The sequence below is a fragment of the Electrona antarctica genome (genome assembly GCF_951216825.1).
Source record: "Electrona antarctica genome assembly, chromosome: 1".
Taxonomy (NCBI): Eukaryota; Metazoa; Chordata; class Actinopteri; order Myctophiformes; family Myctophidae; genus Electrona; species Electrona antarctica.
This window is the reverse complement of record NC_136806.1, coordinates 18,669,927-18,688,831: the sequence shown is the minus strand read 5'-3', so window position 1 is coordinate 18,688,831 and position 18,905 is coordinate 18,669,927. Positions and strand designations below refer to the sequence as shown.

General features: G+C 46.5%; 1 protein-coding gene across 1 annotated transcript in view; it reads right to left on the bottom strand.

Moving 5' to 3' along the window:
* Positions 1 to 18,905, bottom strand: part of ablim3 (actin binding LIM protein family, member 3) — a 102,368-nt gene that overhangs the window by 13,673 nt on the left and 69,790 nt on the right. Inside the window, exons 10-16 of the mRNA XM_079503457.1 lie at positions 12,049 to 12,207; positions 9,509 to 9,538; positions 8,951 to 9,065; positions 7,459 to 7,554; positions 3,362 to 3,490; positions 3,050 to 3,120; positions 2,290 to 2,443 (exon numbers count right to left, since the gene is read on the bottom strand). Of these exons, the coding sequence (XP_079359583.1) occupies positions 2,290 to 2,443; positions 3,050 to 3,120; positions 3,362 to 3,490; positions 7,459 to 7,554; positions 8,951 to 9,065; positions 9,509 to 9,538; positions 12,049 to 12,207 (754 nt within the window). The remainder of the gene's footprint in view (positions 1 to 2,289; positions 2,444 to 3,049; positions 3,121 to 3,361; positions 3,491 to 7,458; positions 7,555 to 8,950; positions 9,066 to 9,508; positions 9,539 to 12,048; positions 12,208 to 18,905) is intronic.

Here is an 18,905-nt window from a genome sequence, read left to right as displayed (position 1 = left end):
CCCTCTGGTGGGCCGGTCTGGGCCAAATGTTAAATTAGTTGTCCGTTGGTTGTGTATCATTTATGTTGTACTGTAAATGTGGTGATGTTAAGGGCTTGTATTTCAAGTATTTGTATGGGCCTCGACCCAAAAGGTCAGTAGAGTAGGCCTATCTGCGCGCTGGTTGTGGTGCCAAATTCCGCGAAAATGTCCGGGCCGAATCTTTGTCTCAGTCCAGCCCTGTTTTAGACTTAACCATGGCAGTGACAGCACAGCACAGATATATCCTCATTATTTGCACAGTGCATTACTGGGATTAAGATGCTCTATAGTGGTTCACAATGTGTGCACATGATGAGGCAACCAAATTCCATCCAATGCCAACATGACAATAATACACAATGACATGAGGGTTTCCTAACGAGAAACATGCATTGTTTTTGCACTCAAACGTCTTAGTCATGCTTTAATTGCGTGGTTTTAAATAAAGAACAACAAGGATGTGTCTCAATTCAAACACTAGATGGACCTCACTTTTCCACATCAGAAATGGTCAATCAATCATCTTAATATCAAGCAATGTGCCAATAGCGTTCTCTTTAAGGGAATGGGAGAAGACAGTCTGAATGGTTTCATTAAATTAACGTAACGGCCCATGACTAATTGAGAGGCTTAAGGGTCTGTCTGTCTAACTTGCACAATTTAGCGTGGACAACCCCCCCCCCCCCCGCCCACTCGCAGCAATTTGCGGCCAGAGTTTTATATCCTGCACCATAGATCAGGGGTTCCCAAACTGTGGTTCGTGCACCCCTTGTGGTGCACGCACGCTCTCTATAGGGGGTGTGTGACATGAAAAGGGTAATGGCGGTTTTATGGTGTTATTTAACACAAAGGGCAAAACCCGGTAAACCACTGTTGTAAGGAGATGCATAGAGCCGCTGCGGGAGTATACAGCAGCTGCGTGTCTCTCAGTGCAGTGACATTCTGCGATTATTTTGCCATAATCATATTAAAAAATGTTAATTTTTTGTCCAAATACATCGAGACCGAGCGTTGGGGGGGGTACGTCAGCTCGGAGGTAACAGGGGGTGCACGGCCAAAAACGTTTGGGGACCGCTGCGGCATAGATCATCGAAATAGGGCCCTGTGTGTCTCAGACCTGCATTCTTCACGTCTGGCTCCGTCTGCACACCTGGTTGTTGTGAGGGGCTCAGCTGCTTCCAGCTGCTCCAACAGTTTAAAGTGGATTATGATCAGGACCACATCTGCTCCCGTCTCGTCACAGCATCTTGTGACAGCTGTTGTAAGCCTGATTTAAAGTTTGTTGTGTGAAGACACTACGGGTGGTTTAATTAACGCAACGCCCCAAAACACACCCATTAGACTAGAGGCTTAATGCAACACCTTTGTGCCAAAACATCAAATGTCTTGTCTTTTAGTCCTACGGGATCTCTTCTACCCTAGTAGTCCCTCCCTGATATTTTAGTCGAGTTTTCATTTGTTGACAAAATTGTCAATATATTTAGTATTAGTTTTAGTCGTCATAGCTTAGTTTTCATTTCGCTTTTATTTCGTTTTCGTCAGTGAAAATAGGTAGTCAGCGAAGAAAAAAAACCCGTCATAGTCGACGAAAACACTACAGTGTGAGTGTGCGCCACGATGGCCAACCAAGTATGAATGAGGCCTTATGAAGCTTTCAATGCCTGATGCCTTCAGCAGCCTTGACCTGCTGACCCCTCCCACTAACACCCCGCCCACTGCCCCTCCCCCTGACCATCTGACTAGTGACTGACAGCAGATATTGAGACTCGTAAAAAATAAGCCTTGTGGCACACATACTATACTGGTATAATAATACGCACGCATGCACGCACGCACGCACGCACGCACGCACGCACGCACGCATGCACGCACGCACGCACACACACGCACACAACCGAGGGGGAATAGACACACCGCCGGCGTGTACATGGCGAACCACGCATGCAATTGCACACGGCACACAGATGTACATGGATAGATAAACACAGAAACTAACCGATAATAGACTGTAGATAGAGAGATATAGCACATGCATGAGAGAGAGACAAAGAGAGAGAGAAAGAGAGAGAGAAAGAGAGAGAGAGAGAGAGAAAGAGAAAGAGAAAGAGAAAGAGACAGAGACAGAGACAGAGATAGAGACAGAGACAGAGACAGAGACAGAGACAGAGACAGACAGACAGACAGACAGACAGACAGACAGACAGACAGACAGACAGACAGACAGACAGACAGACAGACAGAGAGAGACAGAGAGTGGTGAATCCTTACATCCGTTGACAGTGTTGTTGTAGCCCGTCGTGTTGAGAGTTTCCTTGCTCCCGCTGCGAGAATTCCTCGCGCTGCCCCAGGGGTCGTTGTCATAGGAACCAGATCTGGCTTTCATCTCCTCCTTTAGGATCATCCTGCCGATGCCACTCCCGATCTGAGAGATAGAGAGAGACAGAGAGAGAGAGAGAGAGAGAGAGAGAGAGAGAGAGAAAGTGAGGGATGGGGGAGGTGAAAGTGACATCGGTTAAAACAAATACATTGAATTAATGTGCAACAAGCGAAAATTAGGGTGCATGTGTTTGGTCCGATGTATACTAACAGACAGTCCGACAGGCATTAGTCCGACACCCTAACCTAACCTCACAGGAAGCCACGGGTTTAACCTGCCACGGGTTAGTTTTAACCTGCCACGCATGTCAGGAGCCACACATGTCGGGAGCCACGGGTTAGTTTTAACCTGGCACGGTTTAGTTTTAACGTGCCACTGCATGTCGGGAGCCACGGGCGAGTTGTAACCGGCGACGGGTTAGTTGTAACCAGCCACGTGTGACGGGAGCCACGGTCTTGTCGGACTAATGCCTGTCGGACTGTTAGTATATGTCTAACCAACGTACTGTATGCACATTAACGCAGCACAGAGAGAAACACAAAATACTGCTGGAAATCATGCAGGAAAACAAAATGAAATGACATGAGCACATCATCCACAGGTCTGAAGAAGCAGAGTGGTTTAAAGATGGTGAAATAATGAGCCTCGTACTCTTTGAAGGCTGTGGCTCCAACTCTCTTCATCTCCTCCCGTGGAGAACCTTCTTCTCGGCACGCGGTAAACTGGGATGGAAGTTAGAGAGAGGGGGGGGGGTGTTGGGAGAGAGAGAGAGAATTTCTTAAGATTTTATTTTATTTCTTGATGAAATTACTAAAATAAAAATGTATTAATTAAATGTTTTTACCTAAAGAATATTTCTTTCAGTTTCAGACAGTGTATACTACTGTATGTACCCATTTTGGGTGAGATTGTGACTGTGGGTTCTGTGTTTTTGAGAAGTGTGGAAGAAGCCACGGGAGGTACCTTTGGGTGAGCTGCAGTAGTAGTCAGTCTCTGACTGGGCATATGGCTCAGGAGAGTAGGTGGACAATCTGGAAGATCTCTGGATGTCCTCGCTGGTCCTGCTTTTTGTGGCTTGATCCACACGACAGTCTGGGGAGAGACGGGAGGCAAGATTACGAGAAAGGGTCAACATCAACCTTCACACAATCGACAGAACCATCTGAACTGCCGTTTTCTGTGATCTGCGCGCGCGCAGTGAACTGTACTATGCTGAGGGGATAAAGGACGTTAATGGCCATCGTAAAAGGCAATACGGCCCGGAAAGAACAACCACAATATACGGTTATTTTCCTCACCGCCGGAGTCGTCGGACAAAATCAATTCTGTTAAAGTAAGTGTACGGTAACTACTACACGTTAAAGACCAGGCCAAACTGACTGGGTAGTTTTATGAGTGGCATGAGAGAGGCCACTTTGAGCTGGAGCACAGTCGATGACAGTGACATGCAGAGTGATACATCGCTCTTCACCCTGTTAGTCATTAGACACAACGAACCCAATCCAAGGTCCATTGAATTCCTATAAACATGACGCATGATGACACTGATGAACGACGTTCTCATTGCTGACTGCACAATAAGCCTCTACACGCACGCACAACATGCACACGCACACACATGCACGCACAGGTGCGCCGCGCTCGCACACGCGCGACAGAACCCGCGGCGACCGATTGAGACTTCCGTACTTAACTTCCTGAAAGAGTTTTCACAGCCATAGATTGGCTGACGTATACATTTTGATTATGGATACACCATGACAAATGTGGCTTCATGCATGCATGTACGTAACGTACATGCATGTACTGTACATAGCACATACATACACACACTACGGTTATGGACAGACAGAAAGACAGACAGACAGAAACATATAGCAGTGAGACAGCGATAGGTGGGGGAATACTTACAGAGTTCACCAAGGGTAAGGTGGAGCAGAAGGTGGAGGGAATTGAATAAAAGTGATTGGACGCAATAAGGAAAGAGGTGAAAAGAAAAAGGGGAAATGTTATTGGGGCATAACACAGAGGAGGAGAAGGGTGTGTTAGTGTATTTGCTATGATATCCATAACGCACAGAGGACATGGTTTCACATCATACACATATAGCCAAGACAAGACACAGTTGTGTAGTTGTGTACAGATAGCAAAAGTGTCAACTGAACAGCACGTTACAGGCCATTGGTATGCAGATCAGCACGCCTTATTATGACTCTATTGTTTGTTAATTTTTATATTAATCATCTTTAGCACTGAGGCAAGAGAGTGTAATTTCTTAATAGCCGCGTAAGGACCATGCAGGAGGATCAATATGAGCGATGTGGACGCGTGCGGCTGAATGCCAATAACCTCACAACGCAGATGTTTAAAGACTGTGTGTGGCTGGAGACTCGTTATCTGTGGTCAGACCTGTTTTTTCCCCTCACCAATTCAAATCACATTAATTCATTTTCGGACCTCAACAGAAGTACATTATGATATGCACAGGCAGCTGCATACAGTCTTATTGCACTCTGACTCAGCTTACTAAAGCGCACGTGCCATCATTAACCACACAAAATATGAAATAAATAATAATAATACAACTTGTGAATGTTATATGTATTCAAATGAAGGTGCGTCTGCTTCCAGAGGTCAGTGATGTAGCACTAACATTTATGTTGTATTATTGAAGGGCCATAATGTTCACAACACAAGTTAACATACTGACACACACCTAGAAAAACAAGCACTCACTCACGCACGCACGGTTGCGCGCACACACGCACGTGCTCTCTCTAACACAAGCCCACAAATACATGCAAGACTGTAGTTAAGGTGCACTATCCTCTTTTCTAGTGAGTACAAGGAACAAGGTCTGTCTGTCTGTCTGTCTGTCTGTCTGTCTGTCTGTCTGTCTGTCTGTCTGTCTGTCTGTCTGTCTGTCTGTCTGTCTGTCTGTCTGCCTTGTCTGTCTGTCTGTCAATTTATCTATAAGAAAATCCACCCATTAAAGAAATGACCCATCCTCCTCTTATCTTCCCATTTTGCAAGCTCAGAACAATCTCCCCCGACTCTCCTGATGAAGCCTAATGTATTGTACTGTACATCATACAATGGTGGTGCTTGCCAAAAACACTAGTATTAATTAAACGTAATCCTTCAAAACGTTACAAAGCCCTCTTGCTATCATGGTATCTGTCTGTCTGCCAGTGGCTGCTGCAGAGCCAAAGGGTACAGTAAGTACACATTGTGCAGAGCACTTTCACAGACTCCATAAAACATCCATAACATAAAGTTTCTGACAACGTCCTGTATATAAATGAGCAAGAGTGAGAATAAGAATAAGTAGAATTAGAATAAGCAATGGGAACTATACACACACACCCACACACACACACACACGCTCACGTGTGCTCACGTGTGCACCTGCAAGCATGCCATGTGCGTGCACACACACACACACAATCATATAGATTCTATATGCTCTATAAATGCACACATTTTTACATTCACCCACATTTATATTCCATGTACAGTACATTTATGTTAATTTTTTTACCTGTCACCTGCTCACACTGGGGAGCCTGATGATAATTCTCTGCGGGCGTACAGTATATCTGTGCGCAATGGACGGTTCCAGTAAAAAGTGGATCTGTCCATTTTGTACATTTTTTACACTAATTATAATGACTAACAGTGCTCAACCATTGTTATAATTTTGTGGTTTTGTCAGCGAGAGCTTGGATTCTAGGCTGATAATAGCCAGTGTGCTTTCTGGTCTAAAGGCGCGCGCTTGGAGCAAGCACTGGAGAATATTGCTTCACCGATCAGAGACCCCCCCCCCCCCCCCCCCCCCCCCCAACCCCCCCTCCGTCCTTTTCCTCCCTGGTAGAAAACATCGGAGAAAACTGAAGTCACTATATTGAGTGCGACGCCCCTCTGCACTGTAGTTCACTCCCACTTCCCAGGCTTTCCATTTTTGAGCGAACGAAAATAAAAGCCTAGCCCAGCAAGCCAAATAACGTCATGATAACGTTATGAATAACGTCCTCCAGTGACTCCGGTGACGTTCAGGACTAGGCCAGATCACAGCCCATATGGGGATGATCTTTACGTCATTTCCAGGACGTCTTCACCAGTTTAAATACTATAGCTTATTCTGGGCCAGATCTGACTAGCAATGATATGACTTAAGTTGATCTGACCTCGATCAGACTCTCTCTGATTCATCCAGGGACGTCCGTCTTAGTGGGTAAAATTTATGTTGGTTGAAATCAGGTGATATTCTGGGCCAGATGTGACTTGGTTTGACTTGATCTGGCCCCAATCGAGACATCACTAATTCGTCCAGGTCCTGACAGTGCTTGCTGGGAGGCTGATAATAACGGCTCGCCGACGACTATACAGCATATCACCGCGTTATCAGCTTCTCTACTCCACGAGGTCATCAACGGGTCACCACGAACATCTATCAGATACTGACACAATACAGCACGACTACACTGAGGAAGGAACAGGCAGGCTAAGAACATCTATCAGATACTGAAACAGTACAGTATACCACTACACTGAGGAGGAACAGGCAGGCTAAGGCGGGGCTAAGCCACTGTACCCGTTCTCTTATAGTTGGGAGGCCTCCTGTAGATGTTGGGGTCCCCTGAGGCTGAGGAGAGACAGAGGAGATGGAGAAGTGAATAATGGAGGAGTTTAGGGGAGGAGGAGGGGGAGGAGGAGGGGGGGGGACTGCTGTGAGGGGAAGTATTATAAAGGGGAAAGGTAAAGAGAAAGTGTGAGGCCTGATTCATACTTGGTTGTGTGTGCTGCTGTCGTGCACCACCAAAAAAACAAAACAGCCGTGGTGTATACTGTTCAAACTAGAACGACAAATCACGCACAACCAAGTATAAATCTAGCACTAGAATGCTAGAGACATCATGCATGGGAAATCAAGAGTAAACATTTCCACCCTCCCAAAAATCGACAGAACAACTTGAATGACTTGACTGGTGTGGTTGATGACTTGTAATCTAGCAGGTTGGGTGAATAGGCAGAGGAGGATGAAGGCTGAAGGGTCCTACCTGGCACATGAAAGTGTTTGGGGGGCTGGTATGTGGTCGGGGTACTCGATCGCCCCTCCTGGCCGTAATACGGTGAGCTCCTGCCGCTCTCGGAGCCTGCAGCCAGCCCCAGCCAATCACAGCAAAAGAAAGATGAGCATGGTCACAAGTCCCACCCATTCACATGAAAAAAACAGCAAAGCTTTACCCCCAAATTAGGCGTGTGAAACTTTAAAAAAGACTATTCCACTTGTGTAATGACAGAAAACAATGTCTTGTATTGTGGTACATGTTACAGTGTCAATACACATGTGTAAGAGTTGAGTGAAATGGCAGCCAAGAGGCAATCTAGAAGCATAATGAGAGCCGAACAGTACAAACTGGAGTGATTTTTTTTAATGAATACTACTACGCTACATCTTTTATTACAGCAGCAATTACATCGCCACTATGGTTGTAAATACATCAATGGTCATTATTAAGGGAAATGGATGTGAACGAGAGTTGGATTAATGTAACCTTTATGTCCTACTCTGGGTTTGAGAGACCAAATTTTCTACCGCTCTCCCAACATGAAAATCCCTGTTTGGTCGGGGGAGAAACTGTACACATCATGAGCTTCAGGCATTACTACGTCCTACTCGACACCAGCGTCTACATTTTTCAACGGAAGAGTATAGCGAGACGACCGATACAACCACTGCAGATACTCTGGGGACTGCCCATAATTAGTCCGACTACGGGAGTTAGCGTGCGGTTAAGGTTAGGGATAGGGTTAGTAATGGGGCGAGTCGGACCGACCAGCGTGACATCGGAATAACAAGTCGGAACAATGCCACGGCCACCGACACCCTACCCTACAGATTGGTTAGAATAACGTTTTATTCTATTATATATTATTAAAATACGTTGCGCGTTAACAGCAATACGGAACACCAACAACGAGCCATGTTAGTAATTCAGTGAGGTCATTGTACATTTGTATGGTTGGTGATTAGTATCATAACACTTCTTTGCACTGAGAGGAGATTTCATTAGCGCAACTCAGAGACAACTCTACACCGTGCCGTTGTGGGCTGAGTGGGTCAGATTACTGAGGCCAACTAGAGGCCATAGAGCAGTGCTCACTGCTTCTTCTCAAACATCTTTGACTCAGGTCACCCCTGTAAATAGAGTTTTCAGCCACGGCACCCCTGAATGACATCGTTACTTTATAGCACCTTCTGTCATATTTACAGTACGTAAATATGTAAATCCCCCCGCCCCCCCCCCCCCCCCCGCCCCCCAAGTGCAGTTTAACTTGTATGGGTGTAAGTGGTTAAACTGAAGTGACATTGAAAATATTATCAAAGTGTTCTGAGGCACCGCTGGACTTGCGTCAAGGGGTGCCACGGCACCCACTTTGAGAAACCGCCCTGCCATAGAATAATTGTTTGATTTGATCTGATGTTCAGCGAGAGAGAGAGAGAGAGAGGCCATGCAGAACTGAAGTGGTGTGCACCGCAGGACTCACCAGGGTAACCAAAGTTTTGCGGGGAGCGAGGCATGATGGGAGACATGCCGTGGCGGCTGTACGTGGGCGAGTCGATGGAGCACCGTCTCTGCTTCATGTCCAGGCTGTCATAGTCCTACAGAGACAAAGACAACAGTGCATGTCCATCACATAGTCCTACAGAGACAAAGACAACAGTGCATGTCCATCATCACATAGTCCTACAGAGACAAAGACACAGTGCATGTCCATCACATATCAGTCATAGACATACAGAGACACAAAGAACAGATACGATAAGTACAGATGTGCCATTCCAACACTTCAGGCTTTCCTGTACTTTTCCTGCATTTTTTCTGGAAATAAGTGTTTCCTCAAGGCTCTTTTCACTGTTTAGTCTCGCTAATTTCTTCTCTTTCTTTCTTAGAGACTTCTTTTCATTGTAAAATGAATAGCATTTACATAACAACACATTTGCAAATGCCCTACTTTTTCCTACAATTTACTCACAATCCACTGTCTTGCCAATTGGCTGGTCTGAACCTGCGTGGAATGCATGCACGAAGCAGAGACACTCACCTGAGAGTAGCCAGAGAGTGTCGCGAGTGACTGTGAAAAACAACAGAAAGAAGAGAGTCAAGGCCTGCTGGTGAGTTAAGTCTCATATCCTGTACTGACAGGAGAATAAAACAGACATGGGTTTAAACAACGCAGCAAATCAGTGATTGTACGGGATAATATCTGAAATATCGATAAAAACACAATGCTTGCTATGGATTCAGAATCATGAAAACATTTGAGTTTAACCCATCTACTACTTAAGGAATAAGAAATATTCAACTTTCCCGCATATGGTTGTGGGTACCCCAACTTTCAGCATCTGTTACTATGGTTCCTCTAGTCTAGGGGAGTTGAATTCCAGCGTTTGGATTGTTACTAGACACCTTTAAGAAACACATTTGTGACATTGGAAGAGTGGAGCACAGCCTGTATGGAGGCTCAATCCCAGACGGGTAACACTCGGTTAAAAGTATTGCAATATAATTGGCTGATGAGGGTGTATATCACTCCAGAGAAATTAAATAAATTTAGTGTAGATATTCCAGATACTTGTATCAGATGTGGTAAAGACAAAGGTACACTTTTCCATTGTCTGTGGGCATGCCCAAGAGTGAAAGAATTCTGGGAAGAAGTAAGGAGGGAGATTCAGAAGATATTATTGATAAATATTGAGCTTGACCCGAAACTGTTTCTATTAGGTCTTTACCCACCTGGCCATAAGATTCAGAGTAGCGAACAAAGATTTCTAGATTTATGTTTACTACAAGCCAAAAGGGCTATAGCTTTATCGTGGAAAAAGATAGGCAAACCCAGTATTGCTCAGTGGTTTAGGGAGCTGTCATTGTGTCTTCCTCTGGAAAGAATCACTTACGTATACTTTGAAAAATAAACAAAAGATGTTTGATAAGATATGGGGACGGTTTATCCAATATATTACGGTTAATGATTTATCTTATTTAATGGTGGAAACTGAAAATGTCTAATTGTATTCTCTGCAGCTATTTGGTCTTGTGGCCATAAGGACTCTGTTGTTGTTACCAGTCTAAGTGCCCTTATTTTAATATACTGTATTTATATGTATGTACTGTATGTTTGTTTTGTTTTTTGTTTAGTTTTTTGTTTAGTTTTTTAAGTAATTGTATTGTCTGATGTATTATGTATTGTTGTCGGTGTTAATTCTATGATACTTTTATGTGTTAAACTATCCGCGCACAAATAACATAAATCTCCCGCTCATATGACTGTGTTTCCAATGGCACTATAGTTCCGTGAGCACCGTCGTCGTGATTAGTCGAATATCTTTCCGGTCTGAGCAGCAGAGACAGCTTCCGTTACTTGGCTCTTGGGAGCTGTAGTTCCAGACTCTATGTAACATTCGGAGATTGTGGAATAGTTGTCTGGCTACGCGAGACTATAGTCACTAGTGTGTCAGTGATATACCTCCCCATAGCAGAAGGTGTCTAGTCACTGGTGTGTCAGTGATATACCTCCCCATAGCAGAAGGTGTCTATATAGTCACTGGTGTGTCAGTGGTATACCTCCCCATAGCAGAAGGTGTCTATATAGTCACTAGTGTGTCAGTGGTATACCTCCCCATAGCAGAAGATGTCTAGTCACTGGTGTGTCAGTGGTATACCTCCCCATAGCAGAAGATGTCTAGTCACTGGTGTGTCAGTGATATACCTCCCCATAGCAGAAGGTGTCTAGTCACTGGTGTGTCAGTGGTATACCTCCCCATAGCAGAAGGTGTCTAGTCACTGGTGTGTCAGTGTTATACCTCCCCATAGCAGAAGGTGTCTAGTCACTGGTGTGTCAGTGGTATACCTCCCCATAGCAGAAGGTGTCTATATAGTCACTGGTGTGTCAGTGGTATACCTCCCCATAGCAGAAGATGTCTAGTCACTGGTGTGTCAGTGGTATACCTCCCCATAGCAGAAGATGTCTAGTCACTGGTGTGTCAGTGATATACCTCCCCATAGCAGAAGGTGTCTATATAGTCACTGGTGTGTCAGTGTTATACCTCCCCATAGCAGAAGGTGTCTAGTCACTGGTGTGTCAGTGGTATACCTCCCCATAGCAGAAGGTGTCTATATAGTCACTGGTGTGTCAGTGGTATACCTCCCCATAGCAGAAGATGTCTAGTCACTGGTGTGTCAGTGGTATACCTCCCCATAGCAGAAGGTGTCTATATAGTCACTGGTGTGTCAGTGGTATACCTCCCCATAGCAGAAGGTGTCTATATAGTCACTGGTGTGTCAGTGGTATACCTCCCCATAGCAGAAGGTGTCTAGTCACTGGTGTGTCAGTGATATACCTCCCCATAGCAGAAGGTGTCTATATAGTCACTGGTGTGTCAGTGGTATACCTCCCCATAGCAGAAGGTGTCTATATAGTCACTGGTGTGTCAGTGGTATACCTCCCCATAGCAGAAGGTGTCTAGTCACTGACTGTGTCAGTGGTATACCTCCCCATAGCAGAAGGTGTCTAGTCACTGGTGTGTCAGTGGTATACCTCCCCATAGCAGAAGGTGTCTAGTCACTGGTGTGTCAGTGGTATACCTCCCCATAGCAGTAGGTGTCTAGTCTGTCATCGGAGCAGTATCTGTGGTAGGGCTCGTATGAGGAGAGGAGGTCAGGCTGCTGGACCTCGTAAATGGCTTTAACCCTGGGAAGGGCTGCTAGGTCCTTATAACCTAGCACCTCATTCTCCACTCTGGCCTGGAGAGAGGACACACACGCACGCACGCACATACGCACGCATGCACACACGCACACACAGACAACAAACAGGAACAACAACACCCAAAATCAACAACACAGATATAGGACTGTCACGATTACAAGTTCTGCTTGACGATTAATTGTCACACAAATAATTGCAATGAAGGATCTTGTTTTTGGCATTGGGCATTGATTCATATGAATACAAATGTTTGGCTTTTTAGGCTTTGTAAACAAAAGGTGCAATGGGCAGAGACGACAAATAGATAAACTAACAACTTTATGCTTTATATGAATAGTGGAAATAGCCGTTTGCTTTGAGCTTGTAGATCTGCTATTTCCAGTATTCTTGAAAATCCAACATGGAAATTATTATGACGATTGTGCAAAACATAATTGCGATTATCTCAAATACTTGTGATTAGACGATTATGTCGTAATTGTGACAGGCCTAAACCACAGACAATGCACAGTAAGCCACTTACAATGGAATCCCCCCAACCACCCATAACCCCCCCCAGGTGGATCATGCAGCAGCGAGAGGCAGTGAAGGGGCCGCGAAACAGCTGATCAAGCACACACAGAGGTACACGCGCACGCACGCACCACGCACCACGCATGCACCACACACACACGTGTGCACACACAGATCACATACATGCTTGCCCACAGCACACGTGTATACTCTGCAGAATCTGACAGCGGTGTTAGTTGCTGACCTTCAGCAGCCGAGAGCGTATGTGGGAGAGGGGAGAGAAAGAGAGAGAGAGAGAGAGAGAGAGAGAGAGAGAGAGCAGACAGAGATGAACGAGGGGGAGAGAGAGAGAGAGAGAGAGAGAGAGAGAGAGAGAGAGAGAGAGAGAGAGAGAGAGAGAGAGAGAGAGACTACAGACCACGCATGCTTACGCTGCCGTTTCCCCTCATCCATCACCTTAAACAGAAAGGTCATTGATTATGAAGTGAGAGGAGAGGAGACCAGAGCTCAGTCTGCCTGCTATAGTTGGACAGTTTAGTCAGACAGACGTGCTAACACCAGGGGGAAAAAAACAAAACAGTTGGCTTCCGTTCCGTTCCGGTGCTGAGCCGAGCCCAGTTCTTCTGAAATGGCCCCATGCAGCCCAACCCAGCCCTGCAGCAGCGCACAGAGTGGGCTCACAACCAACACCCCATGAAGCACAGAGTGGGCTCACAACAAACACCCCATGAAGCCGGGACGCTGTGTCCCAGCTGGCTCCTTTGTGTCTGTTAGTGTCCTAGCTGTCCTGAATATGACCATCGAGACTTTTAAATCTCCTCTTAAGATCCATGGTGTTTTTTGTGTTTTTAGTTTGGTTTTGTTTGTTTCTTTACTGTGTGGTTCTTGCTGTTGTTTTTATGTTTTAGCTTTACAGTGCATTTAGTTTTGTAACTTTCTGTAGAGCACTTTATAAACCTTGAGTTGTGAAATGTGCTATATAAAGCTATAAAGTGGATTGGATTGGACCATTGGATTGATCCGTAGCTCATTCCGGCTAACCAACGACCACTTTAGCCTGGTGACCAAGCCAAAGACCCGGACATCCAGACACATCTAACGAAGGAGGCAGCCTCCCAGGGTTTTGTATCAATCTTCTTCTTCTTCTTCTTCTTACTATTATTATTATTATTTTTTTACTATTATTACGCTTATTTCTTATTTTTATTTATCTGTGTACTATGTGTTTTCCCACCATCCCTATCCTGCCCTTTTCATGTCGCCCTAGACACTACTTCCCCCGCCACAGAAATCCCTCAAATCTCATATACCCAGCTCGTTCACCCAGTCACCACATTGTGGTGGAGGGAGGCCTTTGGAACTGCCACGCAGCTACCAAAGAGGAAATGCCTGAATTTATCTCAGCCCACGCCACCCTCAAGTCTCTGCATTTCCTTGCTCTAACCGAAACCTGGATTACCCCTGATAACACAGCTACCCCCGCCGCCCTCTCTGTTTCACACAAATTCACACACACCCCTCGCTCAACAGGTAGGGGGGGTGGTACAGGGATACTCATGTCCCCGAAATGGAATTTCCGTGTCTTAAATCTCTCTCACCTTTCTCTCACCACATGTGAATTTCATGCTATCTCAATATCACAACCAGTCCCCCTCACCCTCATTGTGCTCTATCGCCCCCCAGGAACCCTTGGGAACTTCCTGGAAGAACTAGACTCTCTGATCAGCTCGTTTCCGGAGGATGGCACCCCCCTGATTCTACTGGGTGACTTTAACCTACCTACGGCAGAGAAGTATCTTCCCGTTACGTCCCTCCTATCCTCGTTTGACCTCTCCCTTTCTCCCTCCCCTCCCACTCACAAGGCTGGTAATGTTTTGGACCTCGTGTTCTGCAGAGCCTGCTCCCCCTCCACACTCTCTGTTACTCCCTTAATTAGGTCTGACCACCACTTCATAACCTTCTCCCTCTCTCTCTCTACTCTCCCACCTAAACCTACTCACCCTCCGTCCGTCACCACCCGACGCAATCTCAAGTCCCTAAACCCCTCCTCCCTCTCATCCTCTATTCTCTCCTCTCTACCCTCCCTAGAGTCCTTCCTCTCTCTCTCACCCGACCCCGCAACCACATCCTTCCTCTCCTCTATCTCATCTGCATTTGACCAACACTGCCCTCTCTCGACCAGGCCAGCTCGCTCATCCCCACCGGCCCCCTGGTTATCTGAAACCCTCAGATCTGAACGAACACCTCTCAGGGCAGCTGAAAGGAAGTGGCACAAGACAAAGCTACCAGATGATCTCTCCCACTTTCACTCACTCCTCTCTGCCTTCTCCCTCTCACTAACCACCGCTAAAACCTCCTTCTACCACACCAAAATCCAATCCTGCACTTCTAACCCAAGGAAACTCTTCTCCACTTTCTCCTCCCTCCTTAAACCCCCTCCCCCCACTCAACCCTCATCCCTCACCGCGGAGGCCTTTGCCAACTACTTCGAAAAGAAGGTTGATGATATCAGTAGCTCCTTTACCCCCCTCCCCCATAAAGAAGCACTCGACTCAACCAATGCTAACCATAACATACCATGCATGTCCTCCTTCTCTCCTCTATCCCCAGATGAGGTCCTGAAACTAGTCACATCCACTAGACCTACCACCTGTCCTCTCGACCCCGCCCCGTCTCCAATCTTCCAGACCATCGCACCTGACCTGCTCCCCTTCATCACTTCCATTATCAACACCTCAGTAACCTCAGGCTGCGTCCCATCTGCCTTCAAGTCAGCCAGGGTATCACCACTCCTCAAAAAAACAACTCTTGACCCCTCAGATGTCAAGAACTACAGACCGGTATCACTCCTTTCCTTTCTTTCCAAAACCCTTGAACGTGTTGTCTCTAACCAGCTTTCTCTCCATCTCTCAGAGAACAACCTGCTGGATCCCAACCAGTCAGGATTCAAGAAGGCACACTCCACGGAAACTGCACTCCTCGCAGTCACAGAAGCACTACATGCTGCCCAGGCTGCTTCCCACTCTGCAGTCCTGATTCTCCTAGACCTATCGGCGGCATTTGACACAGTGAACCACCAGCTGCTCCTAGGCACCCTAGCTGATCTAGGCATAGGCGGGACGGCGCTGAAGTGGTTCTCCTCCTACCTCTCTGACCGGACTTACCAGGTTTCTTGGAAAGGTTTGCTATCACCCCCCCGCACCCTCCAAACTGGGGTCCCACAGGGATCTGTACTTGGTCCCCTCCTCTTCTCACTGTACACTAAATCCCTTGGCACCATCATCTCTGCTCACAATATATCCTATCACTGCTATGCCGATGACACACAACTGTTTCTATCCTTCCCCCCCTCTGCCACCCAGGTAGAAGAGCGCATCACTGCATGCCTGGCTGACATCTCACAGTGGATGTCTTCCAACCACCTCAAGCTGAACCCAGACAAGACTGAGCTTCTGTTCTTCCCAGCTAAGTCCTGCCCTATGCGGGAGCTAACTATCTCCGTAGACAACGCCCTGGTAAAGTCTGTCCCGACAGCCAGGAACCTTGGTGTTGTCCTGGACAGTCAGCTCTCGTTCAAAACACACATCACAGCTGTCACTAGATCCTGTAGGTTTACACTCTACAACATACGACGAATTAGACCGTTCCTCACCCAGGAGTCAGCCCAGCTCCTAATCCAGACAACAGTCTTGTCAAAACTTGACTATTGCAACTCCCTCCTTACTGGCCTACCGGCATGTGCACTTAAGCCCCTCCAACTGATCCAAAATGCCGCAGCACGCTTGGTCTTCAACCAACCTAAATTCTCACACGTCTCCCCCCTTCTCCGCTCGCTCCATTGGCTCCCGGTCGCTGCCCGCACAGAATACAAAACTCTGATGCTGGCATTCAAAGCAACCAAAGGCATGGCCCCCCCATATCTCACAAGTATGATCGTACCCTACAAACCCTCCCGCTCACTCAGATCAGCCAACGCAGGGAAGCTGGAGGTACCTTCACTAAAAACGCCGGGACAACGCTCCACACGTCCCAAACTCTTCTCCCTTCTGGCTCCAAAACTATGGAATGCACTTCCCATTGCAGTCAGAACTGCAGCCTCACTCCCAATCTTCCGCCGTAGTCTGAAAACCCACCTCTTCAGACTCCACCATGGCCCGTAGCACTTGCCCTAGCCTAGCCCCTTAGATAGCACATTATGTAGACTTAGATAGTATTTTAAACAGACTTATAGCTTGTTATGTAGACAGCTCTAGAATTGCACTTTATGTAGTCATAGCACTTTATAGTACACATGTATAATATATTATATAGTATAGTATGTATAGTTTACATAGATACTCCACTGTTACGTTCTTAGTTTACGCATGATTCATGATAACTACTTTTTATACATGTGATGTATGCCATGCTTTTTGTTATTGCTTAATGTAAGTCGCTCTGGATTAAGAGCGTCTGCTAAATGCCTAAATTGTAAATTGTAAATTGTAAATTGTATGTCAAATGAACCACTTAAAAGACCTGTTTCTATATCAGTGGTTCTCAACCATGTACCATTGTACTGTATTGTATTGTATGTCAAATGTATTTGGCCGCAGACCCCCATCTCAAAATACTACTAAGATATGAGTTAAAATGAGTCTCAATGGTCATATTTCTTCCTGGTTATAAACACTACATCAATCTCGAGCAACACATTCTCACTCTCAACCCGTCGCATTTAGATGCTCGGTTGGGTGCGAAACCTTTCAGGTCCGACGCTGACACCAAGGACACCCCTCTGTGTTCCATGTTGATGGTGACGCTGACACCAAGGACACACCTGTGTGTGTTCCATGTTGATGGTGACGCTGACACCAAGGACACACCTGTGTGTGTTCCATGTTGATGGTGACGCTGACACCAAGGACACACCTCTGTGTTCCATGTTGATGGTGACGCTGACACCAAGGACACACCTCTGTGTTCCATGTTGATGGTGACGCTGACACCAAGGACACCCCTCTGTGTTCCATGTTGATGGTGACGCTGACACCAAGGACACCCCTCTGTGTTCCATGTTGATGGTGACGCTGACACCAAGGACACACCTCTGTGTTCCATGTTGATGGTGACGCTGACACCAAGGACACACCTCTGTGTTCCATGTTGATGGTGACGCTGACACCAAGGACACACCTGTGTGTGTTCCATGTTGATGGTGACGCTGACACCAAGGACACACCTGTGTGTGTTCCATGTTGATGGTGACGCTGACACCAAGGACACACCTGTGTGTGTTCCATGTTGATGGTGACGCTGACACCAAGGACACACCTGTGTGTGTTCCATGTTGATGGTGACGCTGACACCAAGGACACACCTGTGTGTGTTCCATGTTGATGGTGACGCTGACACCAAGGACACACCTGTGTGTGTTCCATGTTGATGGTGACGCTGACACCAAGGACACACCTGTGTGTGTTCCATGTTGATGGTGACGCTGACACCAAGGACACACCTGTGTGTTCCATGTTGATGGTGATGGATCATGACTAGGGTTGTCCCGATCCCATCACGTGATCGGAAATCGTGGCCGATCACGTGATTTCCAAATCGGAATCGGATCGGGAGCATAAAATACGTGATTGGTACATCCCTAGTAATAGTATCAATATTATATCCATATCATGATATTAGACAGGATATTGTCTGTGATTTTGGATATTGTACTAAATTGTGATATGGCATTAGTGTTCTATAAAAAATATAAATATCGGATTGGGAAAAATCGCTAATCATAAGCCATTCATCCTTTGTGTGCCATGTTGATGGATCATAAGCATAACCCATTCATCGGTATGTACTGGGCTGCCATAGAGTTCTGTCCAAGCGTCCATATGTGATGAGCTGGCAGTGAGAATGTATTGTAATGAGGGCAGCCTTCTGGGGCACAGCGATAGACATATAGGCAGACAGACAGACAGACACAGACACAGACGCGCACAGACACGCACGCACGCACGCACGCGCGCGCACACACGCGCACGCACACACACACACACACACACACACACACACACACACACACACACAGGGAACTAGCAGCCTGTGTCTGTTGCTGTGTGAGCAGCGTTATCTATATGGCGTGTCACTATAGTCGTGTTAAAGCTCTGTGGTTGTGTTTGTGCTCAACGTTCTAGGTGGGGGGGTTAGGGTTAGGGTTAGGGGGGGGGGGGGTTGC